At 43.3% G+C, this 21386-nt stretch overlaps 1 protein-coding gene across 1 annotated transcript; it reads left to right on the top strand.

Annotated features, from left to right (window-relative positions):
• Positions 1 to 2938: 2938 nt before the first annotated feature.
• Positions 2939 to 20037, top strand: SNX3 (sorting nexin 3). Its single transcript, XM_035320525.1, has 4 exons — positions 2939 to 3164; positions 13917 to 14012; positions 14702 to 14826; positions 18348 to 20037. Exons 1-4 carry the CDS (start codon positions 3003 to 3005, stop codon positions 18451 to 18453), a joined length of 489 nt encoding a protein of 162 aa, XP_035176416.1. The 5' UTR covers positions 2939 to 3002; the 3' UTR covers positions 18454 to 20037.
• Positions 20038 to 21386: the final 1349 nt, after the last annotated feature.

Below are 21386 nucleotides of genomic sequence, written 5' to 3' on the forward strand. Positions count from 1 at the left end.
TTGGCTCAAAGTTCATGTCAGAAATTGAATTAAACTTTCTTTTTGAATTTATGCTCACTTTTTCCATCCTGAGAGAAGAACCTTTGCAGCAAGCAGAAACAACTTAAGATAGTGTAAATCTCATAGTTCACAAAAAATCTGAACCACAATTCAAAATAAACAAACACATTCTCTGAGGGGTAGAAGGAAACAAGGGAGCTCACAGGACTGATTTTCCCTGCACCTTCAATCCCTCCTCTTTGCCCCGTTAGCCAGCCAGTGTGCTTTCATGGTGGGGCTAGCCAGGTCTGATGATTTCTAGCTGAATCCTGTTAAGATCATGGGAAAACAAAAAAAAAAATCAACCAAACAAACAGAAAAACAGTGATGACCTTACCAAATGACTCTAACCTCCTTACTTACCAATACTATTGACACATGGGCACTAAAACATTCACTCCCTGTCACTTGCCTCCATATGGCTCTCCACCACCAGTTGTCTCTGTTAGGAAAGACAGACAGAACAATGCTGCTAAGACAGTATGCTGTGAGAAAAGCAGTCAGCTTAAGGCCCACTGTTAATAGTATTTATTCAGCATGAGAACCAATTATATTCATCATATACTCACCAGCTTCCCAAGCGTGCAATATTAGGCACTTTTTTATTCTTTCGAACGGAATATGAAACTAGGCAAGCAATATATTATACTTAAGATAGTACCAATGCTCTGCCATATTTTCATGTTTACAGTCAGATGTGGTAGCTGAGGTTCTGCACCAAACAAAAGTGTATGCAGATGTGTGCATAAGTAATCTCAGTAGAATTCACGGGTTCTTCTTGCCTTGTTGCAAAACCAGTTTAATAACTAGTATAATTCAGGTGAGGCTTCTTTTCACTGCCGCTATTTAAAACTCTGTCAGCTTAATTTCTGTTTATAATTATAAAGTGAGTAGTTGGCAGCTCTTAGCAGAAAGAAAGGAAGTAAGGAAGATGCACTAGTAAGGGCGGGAATTACACTGGAGGAGTGATGAGCAAGAAATCCAGAGAAAAGTTACCAAGCAAACCACCTACTGCATTCTGGTTATGTGGGTGGGCTATTTTTGTACCTTGGGTTCATGGCATCTCCTCGATTATTGTTTTATTATCATAGACAACCTCTAACAAAACTTGCTGGATGTTAAATTTAGGTCTCTTGGGTGTGATGTGTGGGAAACCTGCCATTTGGCCTACTGCCTAGACACAGATTCTTAGAAAAAAACAGCTATAACTAGTTTTTCTACAGTCTCATTCTACCTGGATCACAGTTGAGTGTACTCGAATAGAGTGTACAAGAACTTTTTCATAAGGAAGGAAGTAAAATAATATATCTATTTACTTATTGAAGGGGTAGGGGTACTGTTAGCAGATATGTAAATAAATAAATAAAAATCAATCTGGAAGGCCTCTACAGTGATAGAGTCATTTAGAAATATTAGCAGTGGGTTAACATGATTTCTGTTTACTGATGTCCTAGGTGCAGCAAGAAGGCAAACTTTCCACTTCTTTTGGCAATGTTTCCTTTACAATAACACACTATTTACTTGAGTCAGGTACAAAAGGAGTGACGACCTTATGTCTTTGCAAGGAAGGATCCCACCACTCCCAATTCTCCCTCTTTTTTAAAAAAATCTTTTTATCTTTTGTCAAGGTCCTAAAGTGCCACTTATGTTTTTCTGAGAACACAGTTTTCCTTTCTTACCCTTTGTAAATGAAATGGTGAGCAAGCTCTCTGCTCTGTAAGCTGTAACACCTGACACAGTCTGTTATACTACTGTTAAATGTGTGTCATTTGTGAAAACTGAAGAAATGGCTGTTGCCAAAAGCCTTAATGCTGCTGCAGACCACATTGCCACCTCGCTTAGAATCATTAAGGTTGGAAAAGCCCTCCAAGATCAGCTGGTCCTACCATCCCCCTACCACCAATGTCACCCACTGAACCATGTCCCTAAGCGCCAGGTCCAACCTTTCCTTGAACACCCCCAGGGACGGTGACTCCACCACCTCCCTGAGCAACCCGTCCCAATGCTGACCACTCTTTCTGAGAAGAAATGTCTTCTCATTTCCAACCTAACCCCCCCCCCGGTGCAACTTGAGGCCATTCTGGTGTGGCTTGGCTTCGTTTTCAAGACAGGGACTTTGTTTTCATCTTGGCTTCGATTTAAAGACAGGACTTTGCTGACAGTCCTGTCTGTACTGCACAGATCGTGCTGGCACAGCTCACCCAGGCTCTTGGCCTGGCTCTGGGCATTTCACATCTTGATTATGGCATGGCATTTTTCCTTCATCTTGACGTGTACGGCTTGGTCCAGGTCTGTCGGCAATGCCATTGCAAACGTTTCTTATTCTCAGGCGTTCATCGTGCCAACTGTCGCGTTGGGTTTCTCTATCGTCCACCCCAACGATAACAAAGGGGAAAGCCAAACGTGCGTTCGTTACTGAGGTGTTGTTGCCAACCCAAGTTCCCTCAGGACGCCAGGCTCACTGCCCTCTCCTCCTGTCACCCACACACCTGTACGCACCCCCCGAGCTCCCCAGAACCCCAACAGGGCCAGGCCCAGCACCTGACCTGCTCTACGCTCCTGGCTAACACACCACCCTATCCGGGACCCCCCTCCCGTACTGAACAGCGCTAAGGCCCGCGGGCGAGGGGCCGCGCCTCACAGTTACCCGTTATTTTTCCTGTAGAGCCCTAAAACCCCTCTTTGGCTTAAACCCCACAGCCTGCGGGCGGGCCCGAGAAACCAAGCTCTGCCTGCCGCCGCGCACGCCGGGACATGTAGTTCGGAAGGCGGGCGTAGCCAGAGGGGGGCGTGCCGCGAGGACTACAGCACCCAGGCTGCCTCGCGCGCGGGCGGCGGGCGCATCCGCCGGCGGCGGCGTGGGTGCGCGTTGCCGGGCCGGGGCGATAAGAGAGGCGGGCGGGCGGCAAAGCAGGGGGCGGCCGTAGGGGAAGGGGGGGGGGGTAAGAGCGGCCCGCTCCGCCATGGCCGAGACGATCGCGGACACCCGGCGTCTGATCAGCAAGCCGCAGAACCTGAACGACGCCTACGGGCCGCCCAGCAACTTCCTGGAGATCGACGTGGGCAACCCGCAGACCGTGGGGGTGGGCCGCGGCCGCTTCACCACCTACGAGATCCGCGTCAAGGTGGGGTGGGGGGGGGGGGGCCCGGGGGGGGCTGGGTGAGGGGAGGCAGGGATGGGACGTGTGGGCTGAGGCGGGTGGGTCCCCCCCCGGGGCTCCAGCACCCTCAGCGGGTTGCAGGCAGTGGGTGACGGGCGCTGGGCTGGGTTAAAGCTAGGTGAAAAGGCACACAGGGGATAAGGGGGTCCTGTCTGCCTTGGCGCCCCGAATCGGACATAAATAGGGCTGCTCTGTGCCGTGAGGTACCGAGCGACTTCTCTCAGTGGTGTTGGATTCTTTCCTAGTCATAAGAGCCGTGTTTGCTGACCTGTCTTGGGCTGGTGGCCTTGAGCTTGAGGGAATGCTGTGTGGAGTCACTGCTGTGTTCCCCAGGCTTGTCTGGTTTCCTAAACATAGCGCGGAGGAGTGGGCAGAAAAATGCATATCTATGGCATGGTCCTTGCCTCAGGCAGGCCCAAGGGCATTCTTGTGGTCTGTGCTGCTGGGAATGAGGTGTGTTGAGAAAGATAACCTCTTACCACTTCGTCTTCCTCTGTACCTTCCTCTTGAGGCTGGTGTGGCTGCACCCTGTCACAGCTGAAGCTGCTCAGTTATTACAGGTATTCAGAGAGGTGACGAGGTCTCCCTGGTCTCCTGCACGTGAGTTCTGCTCGTAGTGGACGTGCCTTCATGGCAGGGAATGCTTAGGCCAAGGTCTGCCTTCTTGGCCATTAAAATTCTTCAGTTTAAACTAAAACCCCGTGTGTATTTTCTGGTCCTAAAGGCCTACGTTTTCAGCAGAGCGTGCTTCTGCTTCAGCATGCAGAAATCAGCTGAGAGCCAAAGCTACCAGAGAAGATACCTCTCTAATTCTGATGCTCCCAAGTTGTCATATTCCAGGAGCTATTCTCAGGTTTCATGATGCATCTGTAGGGCAGAAAGAGGAAACTAAAATGGAATTGTAGCTTAGGTTTGGTCTCTATGTGAGGACAGACTAGAACTAGTCAACTTCTGTTACATTAAGCTGCTGTTATCAGGACCCTAGCTGTCCACTTAGCAGCAAGAATGGTGTAACTCTTTACTTTGCTGTGAAGTATTTGTGTCTTAAATTCCTGATGCCTTTTGCTTCCATGAATCTGAGTATTTGCAGTTGCAGGATCCAAGAAAGGTGATGCGAAAGAAGGGTCATAGCTTTGATACGTCCTTGAGAATGAAATGGAGCTTGCTGGAATTTAAAAAAAAAAAAAAAAAAAAAAAAAAAGTACTTCCAACTGAAGTCCTTCAGGGAAATGAAAACAAAAACAGATTTCTGGACTGCAAATGAGTTCAGACTATCCTGTTTGGGGTAGAAAATACTGGATTGCTCTTCCAGCAAAGATCTAGAAGTGATTTTAGCAAACACACATTAATAATACTGTGACCTTCCTCAGTGTTTCTTTCTAATCCACTTACAATGTAAACATTGCTTCCTCTGCCTCCCTTGCATGCATGTGTACATTTGCATGCAGTATTACCTCCTGTCACACACGATTGTTCCCTTTGCAGTTGTACGCTACTGTATGCAGAGTGCATCCACAATGTACACGCTCACAGGCATCGTAAACTGTAACAGTGGGTTTTCCTTCTGTATGCTGGAAGGCTACAGAGCAGGTACTGCAAGCTGTGCAGAATGATGTTCACTGTCTAAATTTGTGTCAGTTATTTGCTTCTCAGCAGAACACAGACCATGTTGCTAAAGGGCAAACTTCAGCATGGGAGAAACGTTTGAACTTAAGTTACTCGAGTGTTGCCTCTCTAAAAGGCAGGTCTTGTAGTACAATCTGCTTGTTCCAGCGTGACAAGACAGGAGCCACCAACTAATCGCTGTGGTTTCACAGCTACTTGTGGTCACAGAAAATAGCTGCTGGTGTTCCTAGCTTCCCGAGCTATGCTGGTAATGGCAGCAGAACACATCTGACAAGATGGATTGACTTACCTGTGTTGTATCTAGAAGGCTTGGTTTTAGATCAGCACTAAAATGTCAGGTAGTGCAGAATCGGATGATGCCACTCCTGACAAGTTGTTAAAGGCCATTGGGCAGCCTTGTGTCATGCCTGGAGATCAGGTGGAGACAGAAACGTTGTCACAGAAGTCACTGAGATTCAAGCTTGCGTTGAAGCAATTAGACTTGTACCATTGTCATGGTGCTTCTGAACTTGGTTCAAAGGTCATTCCATCTTTACTGCTTTGTCCACATCTCAAAGTTTAACTTCTCTTAGGAAGGCTGAGCTTGCAAGTGAACTCTTGAACTGATGTGTGAAAACTATTATCTAGCTGAAGATACTTGTGTAAAACACTGACATTTCCCAAAAGCTTTCTGCTATGACTGCAGCTGAAGCATACCTGCTGCTTGGAAGGCAGCAAGTGGAGCAGCCTCGTGCTCAAGTTCTTGTGTAACTCTACTCTTCAACCTCAGGCTTGAAGAACCTAATGGGGAACCCAAATGTTTTGAGTAGACTGCTTAGCTGCATACTACTGCAAAAGCAGGTCAGTCATGTTTCAGCACTGAGGAAAGGTTTTTCTCATAGTGTGTGTTATTTTTTTTAATTTTAAAGATTTGTTCACAGAGCTATGGAAAACCTCCAGCAAAAGCTGCTGGGTGGAGTTGGCCGAAGTATTGACTTCTGAGCCAGTGCTAAAATCTGAGTGGGTCGTGTTCTTGACAGGGTACTCGAGAACTTGCTTTCCATCAGCAGCACTAGGCAGTGAGTTTGTACCATTTGAAGGTATCTTTTGTGTGAACGCTTAGGGCGAGCTAAAGAGGAGAACAATGCAGTTAGGGCATGAAGCTCAATGTGTGTCTTCTAGACATGAAGCTCAATGTGTGTCTTCTAGACATTCAAAGCTCAATGAAGTAGTCATCTAAAGGTGTCTAGGTGATCACAACATGGTGCTTGTGCAGTGGTTAAAACTGATAAAAGCAGATTGTCTGCTGAAGTAGTATAGCAAACTGGTTCACTGCCCTTACCTCTAAAGGAACAATGTGAACTAACAGTTATGTTTAGAGTAGAAATGAGCTCGCGTGCCATGTGCTATTTCTCAGAAGTCCTTACTAGCTTTCTTTGGGAATGAGCAGCCTCTTCTCTAAGAAGCCAAAAGCTACCTCTAGAGGAGAGTTTCCTCCCACTTTTTCAGGGTGGGCATGTCAGCACACTTAGGCAAAGCATGGGAATACCTGTTACTCCGTATGGACTGTAAGCTAGTCCTTCCTTCTGAATGCCAGGAAACAAATGCAGGACAAATGGCAGCTGTTACATTACCATCTCAGCGCATACCTGAAGGTATTACCAGACCTGTGCTGCAGTTGAGAGCAATAGTATCCCTGGTAACTGGGGTCAGCAGGAGCTTCAGTTGCTAAATCCTTTAAGGAGACAAGACTTCAGCTTTACAAGCTGACCGTGATGCCAGCAATTGGTGACACCACAGAACTGTAAACCCACTGTAAAAGCAGTGCCACAGGAGATGAGTGCGCTGGTGAGTATGCAAAGCATACAGATTACCTAGGAGCTTTCTATATTTGGAAAGACACCTGTTTATTAACACCACTTCATCTGTTATTGTTTCTGCAAAACTGACTTCTGCGCTGCCATCTGAATCAGCTTTGTCACTTGAAGTAAAAGGTTAAATTTCACCATTTATGGTTGGTGAGAACTTGTAGAGAAGTCATTAATACTCAAGCTGACAGCACTAAAATAAAGCATCTGTTATAAGAGCTGCTAATCCAAATAGCTGAATTCCGTTAGTTAAACCGAGGTCAAATGAAAAGCCTTTTGATTTCTTAATTCTGATCATTACGATTGAATTGCCTCTAATCAGTGTGTTTAAACTCAGCACTAAGGGCACACCTCAGCTTCGTGAGGTTTCACAGTTCAGTGGCTTGTCTTGTGTCGAAACCTAACGCCTTGCTGTTGTGCTCCCAGATGTGAAATGCATTACTGGGGTGGGGTGGAACCTGTGCTCTGTGAGGCAGTGGTCGGCTCTCCTGTATGTTCTGCAGAAAGGCTTCTGTGGACCTGCAGGGTACGTGGCTCTGCAGGCCAAATGTGGGGAAGGAAGTGAGCACTGGCTGTGAAGGGCATGCAGTGTTAAGAATAGTATTGGGCTCAAAGGATTGGGGAAGTAAAAGCAAGTCCTGCTAAACTTCAGTTACTTTTGAAAGCCTGTTGTCATCTTCAGCCACTTTTTTGGGGACCTAGCTCAATACAGTATTTGCATTTCAGCATACTGGTAGCAGTTGTTCTGTGATCAAATCAATCCTGAGTAAGATGCTTAATGAATGGAGAGTATAACTAGCTCAGAAAGCACTTGTCTTATGCTTGGTGCTCTTGAGCTAGGGAATGTGTCTGTGTTTTGTCCTTGAACGGTAGTAAATTTCCTGCCCTTGTGTTCAGCAGGGGTTAAAGTTGCAGACTTCTGCCAAGAGAAGAATACTCTGCTGGTGCACCTAGTTCACTTCAGCATTGTTCGGTTTTGCAGTCTGTGGAGCTTGTGGCGGAGTAATGACTAAACACTGACTCAGGGTGGGTATGGTTAGGGATGCATAATCAGCAGGAATTCGCTGTAGTACTGCAACTCTTGCATCACATTGCAAGACTGTTCTAACTGCAGCTAATTATTCTTTTAATGCACTACTCTAGATACTTGTGGCTGTTCAGAATCCTCTTCAAATAATAAAAATGCACTAGTTCAGGTGACTTTCTGTTCTGCAGGTACTGCATCTGTACAAACATTAACTCTTCCTTGAGCAGTAGTTCAGAACAATATCTGACAGGCTTGCACGTTCCCAGGGTACTAACTAGGGAGACCAAGAACTGGCACATCTTGGATGAAATAAACTTCTAAAGCAGGGAAAGTAGATATACAACTCTATTCCATGTGTTTGCTCTAAGTGGCTGATTTTTCTGTACAGGTTTTTTGTTTAAACTAGGTTCAGGAACCTAGTCCGAAGGTACTGAGCTAGCTTGGTGTTGATGTCTGTTACTGTGTAAATAAAATAACCGAGTCTTTGAATAGCACTTCTTATTAGTATATTAGTTTAACTGGTGACTTGGACTCTTTTTCTTTCTGCTCATACAATGCAGGCCTTGATTGTCATGTATTAAGAGTGCACTCTAGTGCAGTGCTGAACAGACCAAATCAAACAGAACAATGGCTAATCTTTGTAGGACAAATGGCTGTGATCCAGGTAGGCATGTGATGCCAGAGGGGTTTTTTTTGATACATCTTTATTTCTAGCTGGCTTGCCAAAAAAGTGTCAGCCTGAACTTTAGAACAGTCAGGGGTCTCCTGTTTCTCATCTGGCAAAATAAATAGTACAGAGCAGACTTATGAGCTTTGAACTGTAGAGAAAGTATTTTCCTTAAAGTTGTTCCACTTGATACCGCAGTGCGTGTTGTTCTGCTGCAGGCGATTTCAGCAAGTACCTAATCCAAATGCCACGTGAAGCTACAGCACTCAGTCTGAAGCTGCTGCTGTAACTTTTTGATGTGAGAAGGATGGAGAAACCCTAATTTTCTGGTCTTGACATTATTTGTTGTCCATCCAGGCAATATTTCTTATAAAAACAAATGTTACAAACCAAGGACAGGTCCATGAGCATGTTCTTTCAGTGACTTTTTCTTGAGGATCCAGCTCACAACTCCTGTCGTGGGCGGATCTGACATTCATAGCAGCAGCCTGTTGGCTTCATGACCAGTCTTGAAAGTAGAACTGTAAATGTATAGCGGCTTTGCTCTGAAATTTGTGGAAAATGAAGCTAGATGTTGTGGTTTTAAGCCACTTCTGTATCTGCAAATAAAGTTTCAGGGACTCTTCCTATGGGACTAAGTTGCAGCACCACCTAAGGGTGATAAATCACTGAACAGGAGCTTTTCTGTAGCTGTTAGATGGTCACTTAAGAATGTGACCATTACTTCTGGAGATACCAAGAGATTTTTTTGGCTACTTAAGTAACTAGCATGTGAGGAGGTATATTATCTGTTTCTTGTATGATTATGCAAATGTAGGGGTACTAGGCAGTGTGTAGCTCACAAAGCAATTGAAAACTTATAATAAAAACCATCAAGAGCACCAATTCACTGAGCTTTTTTCCTTCCCGTTTGGCCATAATTGATAGCTGTGAGCTAATGGTGCTAAAATAATATTCAGTCATTCTTGCTGAGAAGTAAATTAGCTGGCCTTACAGTAGGCCAAACCCGAGCGCAGGGCAGTTTTACCTGGCAACTGTGTAAAAGTAAAGGGACTGTCAAAAGGAATGCTTGATATTTCAGAGAAGGCTCTGGCTTGCCAATCCTGAAATAACTACCTGGATTTCCTAATTCTGGCTGGTATGTAAGCCTTTGCCTGAGTTAGTTTGCTTTAAAGTGGGCCGCTGTTTTTAGCCTTGGCTTCTGAGGATGCAACCTTCAGAGTAAGAAATCACTAAGCAATCTTTTTTTTTCTCCTCATCTAATCATAGGGCTTATCCTGCTTTGAGCCTTTTGACCATGGCACACCATAGTTCAGTTGTCCAGAACCTGCCTGGCAAAAAAACCCACCTGTACACTAATTTTTATAGAGCAGCACTGGATTTAAGGACTTGGACTTGGGCTTGGCAACAGTTAACTCTTGTCTGAAGTTAAGACAGATAATTTTCACGGTTGCATTACTTTTAGGATTTTACTGTTTTAGTCTTCAGCGTAGAAAACCTCCTAGGTCTGTGTCTCAGTACTGTGGAGTGAGAAGCTCTGCAGAGCTAGGTAGAGCTTAAGTCAGCATTGTTCTTAAAATCTGAGCTTATAAATACGGACAGGTTTCTTTCAGTGTCTTTTTTTTTTTTTTTTTTGCATTCAAGATACCTACATTATACCTGGACACCTAATAGAAATCAGGGAAGGTTGTAGAAATCAATTTTGATCAAATGATTGATTTTTAGAAAACATGTTAAAAATCGTACATATTCCCTTCAAAGTACACAGCAGAAACCTAAACCTGTAGTGACTGAAGCCTAGAGCACGCTTGCTTTCGGTTTTGCTTTATATAATTGTAGGAAGCAGGGAGGTAGCTGCTTATTCCAAGTCTGGAAGGAAATGAACCACCAGCAAGGTGTCTGCAATAACAGCGGGGCTGCTGGAGAGAGGTTTTTTTTGTTTGTTTGTCTTTTACCAGAGGACAGCAGGCTCTTGCAGGAAGAAAACCATAATATCTTTTTCTACCTCCTGAATGCTGCTACTTGCTGTAGTGCCCCGGAGCTCCCACTGGCAGACTGTAAATGTAAGCAGAGGGCGTAGTCCCTTGACAAAGATTGCAGCTCATATGGAGGGGTGGTAAGAAGCTTGAATTTAGCTTCTGAGAGTCAAGGCCGCAAACTCCTATCAAAAGTGAGCTGAGTGCTTTCTTTCACTCTATTTTAATGGAAATAGAGTTGTATCAAGGCTACCACAACCTACTTGAAAAGACAACATCAAAGTAGGTGCTATGGCAACAGCGCAGCTTTATTCTCAGTCTCATAAAAGTGGGAGACACGGGCAATGCAGTGCTGCTGCTTAGTGTTACATTGGCAGATGAGGAAATTTGCCTCAAACTATCCTGGATGGCTGCAGTTGTGGAGTTTCAGCAGTTGTTGGGGTGGTCTGGGCTGCGGAGATATGCTGACAGTCCGTGAGACTGACTCAGAATGCTATTTGGAGGAACCTAAATGCTATTTCAGTTTATATCTGGAAACAAGCCCATAGGAGCAAGCCTGGCTGGATGATTTAATCTAATCTAGATGACAGAACACTTAAATGACTTGTTTCATAAACTAGAAGGCTATTCTGTGGTCATCCAAGCTGCTGTCTTGAACTGTCACTCGCTTCTGAGGCGCATTGAGAACCTCCTGAGCTTTGGAGTTGGACTTGCAGCTTGAATATTACAATAACATAAATGTAGGTTTTGCCCGAAAATCTCTTTGGAGGCAGTTGCATCCTTCCTGCTACCAGGTTAAATGCTAGCCAAATGATTTGATTCTAGAAACTTGCTTGGCATCTGAGTGGAGAAACGCAGGAGTGACTTAGGGGTTTGGGTGTCATCTTTAGTTCTTTAACTAGGTAAGTCAAAGTCATCTTGGCAGCGGTTCTGGCAATGTTTATTCTGGTGTACTGGCCTGGCTGCTAATTCACACAGCCGAAGAAATCTGACTGCCTGTTGGCCAGTGTTTGTTGGTCCTTCTGCACTAACAGTTTGCCTGCAGTCCTAACTAGCAACCTGCCTGTCTAACACATCAGGTAACACACAATCCTTTCAGATTAAGGACTTGCATTCAAGTTAAGAGGCGTGACTTCAGACTAGGAAATCGTTGAAAATGTTTTTGATTAAAATGAGATTAATTATTACGCTGTAGAAGTCGTAATTGCTACAGTAATTACGCTGAATGAACTCTGATCCGGGGCTGTGCCAAACAGGATCATGAGCTTCATGACAGGCTTGCAGATCAGCAGGCCAGAAAATTGAGGATAACGCTGAATGAGCGTGAGGGAAGGTGTGTAAAAATGAAACTAGCCTGAAGTTTTGTGCCTCCTTGTCATCTCTGTTCCAGCAGGCAAACCCAGTGCTAATGCCATGTTCAGAGTAGCCACTGGCGCCTCAGTGAGTACACAAGAATAACTCAACACAGAGCTGTAAAGGTGCTGCGTGGTCCTGGTGCTGACACTGCAATAGGAATTGAAAGCTTCTGTTAACATCGCAGTGTTGTCTTCTCCAAAATTCAGTATGCTTCAGGAGCTGCCTGACTTGCTGGCTGAAAATCATCTCTATGGTAACTAGAGGTAGGGCATGCAGAAACCCTTCCTCACCAAAGAAAGTCTTCTCAAACAGGGTAAAAATCCTGTAGTAGGAAAGGAATGTACAGTAACTTCAGATGTCGCTGTATCCTGAGTTAAAAATAGGTACTTAAAATGTAAACAGATAATACTGCTAAGCAATATAAAACAACTCTCCTAACAGCTGCATACCTGAAGGACGCTGCTGTATCAGTACTAACTCCTAGAGGAAGGAGAACTGCTGCCATTTGAGCTTTAAGAAACATGGGGTTAAGAAATTGATCCCAACAGATAGCTCTGAACTCTTATCCAGACCAAGGGACAGTGGATATGCTCGTTGCTTTAGCTGTGGCTGCCAAGTTGTGATTTGTAAGCCACTGAATGCAGTGCCTTCTAGCATATGCTTTAGTTTGAACGCTTCCTGTGATGATCAAAACGGGAGAAGTTTCTTCACCTTAGAGGGAAAACAGGTCCTTAAACTGTCCTTTTCTCCTTGCTGGGCTAGCATGCAGAAGGTAAAATGAGCTCAATTGGCACTTCTGTCCCCACATTGTACCTGTAAGCCTGATATGTTGTTTAGAGATTAACTTTCTAGACCTCATGCCCAGAAGCATGAAAAGGGTTCCCGAATACCTGGGAACTGGTGTTCTTTATCTGCTTTTATTCAGTTGTAATCCCTCTTGTAAGTAACTCGAGAGGAGAATGGAATATTTTCTGCAGGTGAGAGCCTGCGTGTTAAATATTGTGAAGGACTTTGTCTGAGATGCTGACAAAGGGCTGATGTTGTAATGTGGAAGGCTGAACTTTGGTTAAAAAGCCAACAGCTGAAATTGGAGAAAAATAATCCACTGCTTCACTTCTGGGATCTCCTTCACGCACTCCTGGAGACCTAGCCTTATTCACTCTTGAGTAGAGTATGCTTATCCTCAAGATGAGTGTTTATAAAGCCTTACTTCTGACATAATAGTCCTAAGTGCAATTTTATTATGAGTCACTAGTACAATGAACAGTGTTTATGTGGCAAGGAGAACCTAAATACTTTTAAACATTTAGCAATACGAGGTTTCATAACAAAATAGTTTTATACTTCCCCTGTAAGCTGTGGGCTAAATAGTACAATGTGAAAGTACCCAGCTAACCTTGCAAGTATTTTTGAACTGTGACAGCCAAAAGCGTGTTATTGACAGGCAGTAATACAATGGCCCATAGTCATAGGCCTGCTAGTGCAGGAAAGTGACTTGGCAGTCGAACCCATCTTGAGCAGCCAAAACTGTCACTTGATAGCTTAAGCATAACAGCCTACAAATGATATAATTCAGGGATATTCACTCAAACTGGGTTCAGAAGCTGAGTGGGATGGCTCACAACTAAAAAAAAAAAAAAAAAAAAAAAAAAGGCACCAGCTGAGAATAACTAACTACCGTGCTTCTGCCAACAGAACTTTGTATAACTGTAGTCCAATGTGAACATCAGGGTGCTACTAGAAAGTCTCCTTTCAAAGAGTACAAGACAAAGTTAGTGAATATGAACAAGACAGTAAGCTTTACTCTGTTACTGCTGGTTATGTATGGCACTTATGGACCCTTGGTCTTGCACTTACTAGGTCACAACTTTTTTTTGTAATACTCTAGCCAGTTTGCCATCACTATCTGAAATACAAATGTTGAGGTCCTGGAACTTTCCTGTCCAGGAATATCATTGGTGGAGGGCTCTCTCCATGTCTACTCATTATGTGCAGGTTACCAGAATACTGTGCAGATGAAAGGCTCACAGTCAAGCAGTTTGAGACCCAGCTTACTTACGTAGCTTACACAGAGCTTTATCAGTATTCCTGTATCAAGTGTTTCTCAATACTGTTGTTGCTTAAGTGGGGTTAACTTGTAACGTAATGTCGTCTTTCTTGCTCCAAGAAACTATCAAAGCTTGCTCATCTAATCAGTTGGTTATATTTTGTTTCCAGACAAATCTCCCTATCTTCAAACTGAAAGAATCTACAGTCAGAAGAAGGTACAGTGACTTTGAATGGCTAAGGAATGAACTAGAAAGAGAAAGCAAGGTGGGTAGACTGAAAGGTAAATAAAGTCTTTGTATAGACATACAAACAGTACTGATACTGAAATCTTATATCTGTTTTAAAGCATACGCATCATACCAAGCAGATGTTGCAGTTGAAAAACTTCAGAGTTAAAATAGTGTCAGTCTTTCAGCAAACCTTAAATATACAGTGCTAGAAGCTGTTTAATGGTTTTTAGTTAATTCAGAGCTGAACAACTTGAATTCCAGAGCACCTGGCTGAAGTACCTCTCCTATGAAGAAAGGCTGAGAGCTGGGCATGTTCAGCCTGAAGAAAAGGCTCCAGGGGGACCTCATTGCAGCTTTTCAACACTTAAAGAGGGGTTATGAAAAAGATGGAGAGCAACTTTGTCTTGGACAGACAATGACAGGACATGGAGGAATGGTTTTAAACTAAAAGAGGGGAGACTTAGATTAGATGTTAGGAAGTTCTTCACTCAATGGGTGGTGAGGCACTAGAACAGGTTGCCCAGAGAAGATCCCTTCCAACCTAAGCCATTTTACGAATTCAGTTTACAACTATGGGCAGATACTGTTCTTATCTGATCATGTTTTCTTACTTCACTAGGGAACTGAATGATGAGTTGGATCCTATAAGAGGAAGATGTGGCACAGGAATTGTATAAACTTGCTTTCAGGCTGCACTTAAGGATGCTTTTCTAAATGTTTCAGGTTGTGGTACCACCTCTACCAGGAAAAGCTCTTCTTCGCCAGCTCCCCTTCCGAGGAGATGATGGCATATTTGATGATTCCTTTATAGAGGAAAGGAAACAGGCTCTTGAGCAATTCATAAACAAGTAAGTATTGGGTCTATTTATGAGGAGACAAACCCAGAACAGAGCTCTGTAAAATGGAATTAGAGCTGCTAAGCCTCCAACTATGGTTGCTGCACTAGGTTCAGAACAATAGAACTTTAAGATAATCTCACAATAGGACACACTTAACATTGCTCATCCCATGTTTGGTTTGGATATCTTAATGCTTACCTGAACAGCTGAAATGAATGTTAGTGTTGGAGTTAATTTATGCAAATTACTAGTAAAATTATAGCATTCAAAATAGTTCTACTTTTCACTTCTGAAAAGGTATCCTCCATCCACTGGGTGAACAATGAAGCTTACAATGGGCTTACAGCAGTTTACTTTGATTGCAGATGTGAGGTATTATCAGGTTGTATAATGATGCACATTTTCTGTAATCATCACAAGAAGCGTTCTGAAGATGTAGAAACACTACTTGAGGTATGCACGTATCTAGTTTGTAATAGACACTTTAGGCTTTGTCATTGACTTGCAAAGGGTGAGCAGACATAATAGTAACAAAGACTTAGGTTTCTTGCTCTGCCACCTGACACTACTAACTACTCTCTATATAGTGACCCAAGCAGCCATTTTCATCTATAACAATGTGGATCCAAATAGCAGGTTGGATGGAGTACTGTCACTGCCTAGTTCCTCTAGAGCCAACACTGTTCACACCAACTGGATTCTGGACTTTTCCCATCGTAAGAGATTCAAGCTTGTCAGTTCCACTTGCATTTTAATCTTGTTCAATAAGAGTACTGTTTAATGGGGACGAGGATGAGCCAGAACTCCATCGTATATAGCTGCTTATAGCCAGTTATGGTTAGTCAGTTCAGGCCTGTGGCTTGGGGAGTGACAGCTGAGCTCACTGGAAGCTAGTGCAAGTAAACACAAGTGTGGTTATATTAAATCTTCACGTAGCTCCTTGCTAGTTCAGTTTAAAGGTATTAATACTTCTGAGCAGATAAAATGCTTCAGACAGTTACTCTATTTGAAGACAGGTGGAATGAATTTCCAGTGCATCAAGTTCTACAGCACATTAATGCAGATATGCTTTTATAGTTAGATGAACTGTGTTTTGAAGGCTGTATGACCAAGACAGAACTGTAAAATAAAACTTTTTATCCATGCAGGCTTGGGACTATGCAGTTTGGAGGAAATGTGCTAACTGGCACTGAGTCTAGCAATATCTGCGGGAGGAAGGATGTTTATATTCTAAAGCAGCTAATAGTGAAACTGTCAGCAACAGGAGCATCCGAATAACATCTTAGTACTGCTAGTAGGAATGGAGTGATGAATTTGCTGGTATCAGTTTGAGTCTTACAGCAAGAAATACAGTGATCTTGTGGTAGTGTGAAACTTCTTGGTCAACTTTCTCTCCTTTGAAAGACAGAAGCAGGCTGTTAATGTAGTTATTGATGTAGTAGCAGACTTGAGTGCATCTGGACCAGGACTCTTCAGGCAGATCTCAGCTATTCAAGCTCAACGGTTTATTAAAATGGCATGGGCTACTTGAGCAAATGCTACCAGTTCAAGTTTTGAACCATGTAGTAGTTCTAAAGCTTATACCAAGTACTCTGGGTATTAGCAAACTTAAGTTATGCAAAATACTTTCTAGAGTATTCATTGCTGCATTCTCAAATTCAAAGCTAGAAAAAGCTCTTCAAAGCTAGAGAAACATTCTTCAAATAACTGATACCACTATCCAGAGAAGATCTTGGTGCACCAATGCCAGTTCTCAATATTTGGGAATGCTGAGATGAGAATGCTTAGGAATGCTTGTTGAGACACTTGGTCCCTCTAGATGTGGCATCTAGGCAACTAAATCACAGTAGTGCAGCTTACTTGTCAGCTCTCTTGGGCCAGCCTGCTGGCCAAAACTGTTAATACTTACAGTGCCATTTGCAGGGGAAGCTACACCGAAAAAGTCTGCCTGAACCTGACCTAGGGGTACATGAAAACTTTGGAAGTGTGGTCACCTTAGTGAAGAATACTGAGGAAAAGCTGATCCAAAATGAGGTACTCACGTGAAACCAAGAGCTGGATCTGAGATCAGATCTAGTGCAGCAATTCAGCCACCAATTTGCAAGCTTTCCTAACAGGGAAATGAAATCTACTGCTGCCTCTTCTTGTCTTGCCTGCCTTGTACTTCAAGGCAAGCAAGTGTAGTTGAGTGGGAGTAAGAAATTCAAACTACCTACTCCAGGCTGTCTTGTGAACCAGTGTTTTTAGACTGCTGCTCATTTACTTGAACCTGTCAAGGTTGATAGGCTTTATGGCTGCACTTGAAATACTCTGTCAGGGCTGAGCAGGAGAGCTCTGCTTCCTTGTTAAAGGATGCCCTCAATGACAAGTGAGTGGTGACAAGTTGATCCCTCCTATGGTGAGGTAAGCACTAATAGATGGAGATACGGAGAAGACACAAAAGTGCTGGAAAGTACTGATACTGAGCCCCTGGAGTTGACTATGTGTTACACTTACTCCTAAGCTTCCACTTAGAGCAGATGTGTTCTGACAGGTATGGAAGTCATCATGTTGATAAAGGCTGTCCTGGGGAGGAAGGGGTGGTAGTGTATGGGGGGGACTTTCTCCCTTTAAGGGAGAGGCATGTGTTGACTGAACTGGTGCAGCTCTTTACAGATCGCTTCTAGGTTTACATATCCATAGGTGATCGGCTGCTTGGGATTCTGGTTCTCTTCAGTTCTTGCATACACAGAGAGCTACAAGGTATCTTAAGGGGTTAAATGCTAAACCCTGTGGTTTTCTTCCAAGCTTGAACATCTAATTCAGTTTAAGCTCCTTTTACTGATAAAAGATAGTGGCTCAGTGTAGTCTGTCTGGAACCAAATCTCTGGTAGAGGTGCTGTTCTCTTGTGGAGCAGACAAGCTCACTTTCCCCCATGTTTCATATCTAAAGGCATCATCAATTAACAGAATAGTCATACCTACTACCCTTCAGTTGAGCATCGGTGCTGCTTGTACCTGTTGGGAATAGTAACCATGGTAAGTCATTTTTAAATCATGTCAGGGCCTTCACAAGACCTTCGCACCCCCTGGTGGAATAACTCTTTAACTCTGCTTGGGCTAGCAAAACTGAACTAGACTGAGAATTGGTGGGTTAAGCTGCCTTTAGAGAGGTGTTCTGTGTCAAAGGCATCAAGACCAATAATATCATCTTGGCTTAACTCCAGATTTCCTAGTGCTAGGATGGTTGCTTTGATAGTCCTCTGAACTGCAGCTAGTAGATGACATAACGTGCTTCTTAGTGATCAGAAGTGATTATAACGTGCTTCTTAGTGATCAGAAGTGATTCGGAGTTCTTATGGACTGACTTAATGCAAGGGAGAATGTCAAGTCATTCTGCCAGACATCATTCTAGTCACCAACAGTAAACTGGAAGTGGTTCACTGCCCAAGTGCAGACCCACAGGTTGTTGGTATAAAAACCTTGCTCTGCTGGAAAGCTGTAAGTAGACTCAATTTGTTAACACTAACACTTTTCTTTTCCCCCTCTAGGGTTGCGGGCCATCCACTGGCACAGAATGAGCGCTGTCTTCACATGTTCTTACAAGATGAAGTAATAGACAAAAACTACACACCATCCAAAATAAGACATACTTGAGTTTTTGAAATAATCCTTCCAAACATTAGTGGTTCTTATGCTTGGTTTTAAAAGGTTATAGTTTGTCTTAGCATGCAGAGGATAAACAGACACAAAGTCTCCACTAACATCAGTACACTGCTTGGTCTTTGCATATACTTTATAGCACTAAAGAATTCACTTGTATTTTAGCTAAATCCCTCTGAACCCCTGATCTAAGAGTATTATACTATGAGACCATCCACCCCTTGCAGCATCTTTCAGACCTTTCCACTCTTCCTTGCAATGATTTAACAATGTTTACTGACTTGGCCTTACTTGAACTTGCACAGTTGTAGTGTCACGTGTTCACTTGTATATGACTAAACTGCTATGCTTCCTGAGGTAGTCATCTGTCCAAACTTCTGTAGAAAGACTGCTTTCTTTCTGATACCCTGTGTGAGACACTTATGCAATTGTCTTCAAGCTTGTAAAACACTTTATACTGAAGCAATGAGGGAATTATCTTTATATTCTGTAAGGAAAAAAAATCAAATTTATATACTAAAATAACTTGTCTAAAGTTTTGAAATAAAACTGAAAATGCACTTCACATGTTTGTCACTCCTGACCTTAAGTGTGGGGTATCTAATGATTTCTGAGGAGCAGGGACTTGCCTAAACTAAGTCAACTGGTGTTTCAGCAGTGCTGTGATGCTCTTCTGCAGTGTAGTTTTGCCACTAACAGCCATCACTAAATAGTGTTTGATGCTGGCACTCACTGAGAGTGTCACTCAACATAAAAAGATGATAAAGGTTGCTCTGGTGTTGTGGACCCAAAGCTGCAACCCCACACATGGTTGGCAGTCAGCAGCTTCAATAAGTTGGGAGAAGGGTACCCCTCTACTTGGTATGAGAAGCCTCAATCTAGCTTCAATTATTACACGGAAATTATAGCATCTTACGGAGACAGGAATGCTGCCTATGTTCTGTAATAGAACTTTAAGTCCTATAGCTGAACGTTAAAGTAGTATAAATGTTATCGGGGATATGAAGTCATGCAAGCCTGCTATAAAATGTAATCACAGATCACTTCCCTGGATGTTAAGGGGAGGCTTGTATGCCCGCCCACAGGTTGAATGCAGGCTGTGGAGTCCTGAACTCATGTTCACAAGCAATATTGCTGAAGTATTCTTTCTCCTGAGGTGCTTGTAGGGCTGGAGAAGCTTTTTTCAGAGAACCAAAATTTGATGAGGGAGTTACCAGTTCAAGAACACTAATAGCAATCTGATCCAGCGTGCTGTGCTCTCCATAACAGTGCATGTTCTAAGCAACTTCAGTGCATGTTGGCTTAGGCTTGGCTCTGCTACTGCTTTGTCCTGTTATACGTATATATATTCCTTCCTATCACTGTGTAGACAACATGCTAGAAACTCGCAAAGTTACTAGTTTTCTTTAAAATAAGACCGTTAATCTCATTTTAAACTTCCCCTGTGTCATTTGTATGGAATTCTGGATGTGAAAGTTTGAACTGACGAACACTGGTGGGCTGACTGGATTACATGTGGTGTTAATGAAGCGTTCTATCTTGTGGCTGCAATAAAACAAGAATTCGTTTCTCAATTTATCGGCAGAGGTGATCTGGGTGCTCACAACCTTTTTGGTTTTGGACTTCAGAGTGGGAAGGAAATACAATGGACACTGGTGGCACAGCTTTGGGTTGCAGGTAGGCTGTGTAAGTTTGGTCCCTGGTTCCATGAGTAGGCCTGTGAGATAGATTCAACAAAGTACGAGGGGGGCAAAGACCAGTTATTTGAGCATCAAGCTGTTCAGTATAGCTTTTCAAGAAGTTCTTAATAATACAAAACAATCAATTCTAAAACTCCCTGTCCTTGTTGAACCACACTTAAAAGCTGAGTTACTCTCAGAAAAGGGACACGAAGGACTAAATATATATGAAGTTTTATTGATTTAGGTTTAGATACATAGTAAGGTGTTCTTTTTCTTTTCTCAAATGTTCTATTTTATGTTGTTTCTGAAATCAAAGTAAGTGTCCCGTCATATCCCTGAAGGATGATGACACAATCTGTATCATCTGCTGTGGAGAAAGGAATTAAGCTAGAGGAGGAAAAAAGCTGCATACTTGATGTCAAAGTAGATTCTCCTTTTCATATTTCTGAAGTGCAGTGAGAATTTTGCAGTGTTAACCTCTGAGTGTGACAGGATCTGGGATTCAGCGAACATCGGCACTGGCTTCTGGGATTTCACCTGGGCTTCAGTCCTTCAAGGCTGACCAGAGACCCTAACTGTGGTATAGCAGAACTGGTTCTGCTGCTGTGCAGTCTGTAGTTGCGGGAGGAAGACCTGGTCTGAGATCAGCCGTGCGTAAACTGCAGGCATCTGGGTGTGATACCAAGTTTGTGAGTCTGCTGTGCAGATGGGCTGGGTCCTACTAAGAAGATGAGATAGGGGTGTGCACCCATTGCCCTGCCTGATTTGCAACTGAGTTAAAGCTCATAAACTGAACTATCACGAGGGTGGGAAGCCACAAATGTTTTCTCTTTAGTGTAGAGCAGAAAACAGTTGAAGCTCAGTAAGTTACCAATGCCCTAAGAACTCTTCATAGTGTTGGTTTCTTTTTAAGATCAAATTCACCACACCCTAGGATAAACACATTCTCAAGCACTCCATGCTATTTGTATAGAAGGTGTTTCCAAGTCCTGTAGTCCATGCTTTGCCTCAGCTGGCTCATCAAAAGACCGGTCTCGCATACTTAATGGTTCTGCTGTCTTGGAAAGAACGGAACATGAGACCTGTCGGACTGAGCAAATGGAAGAGAGATGGGGTGAAAGTTTCGACCTCTAAAACGGGAGTTTTGTGCTTGGAGTCCCTGGAGCTAGGATTTCACTCGTCGTCTGTGTTCCTTGCCACCAACAATGAGCCATGGATATACCGTGTGCATTTCCACTTGTCACT

The sequence above is a fragment of the Oxyura jamaicensis genome, chromosome 3 (genome assembly GCF_011077185.1).
Source record: "Oxyura jamaicensis isolate SHBP4307 breed ruddy duck chromosome 3, BPBGC_Ojam_1.0, whole genome shotgun sequence".
Lineage (NCBI taxonomy): Eukaryota > Metazoa > Chordata > Aves > Anseriformes > Anatidae > Oxyura > Oxyura jamaicensis.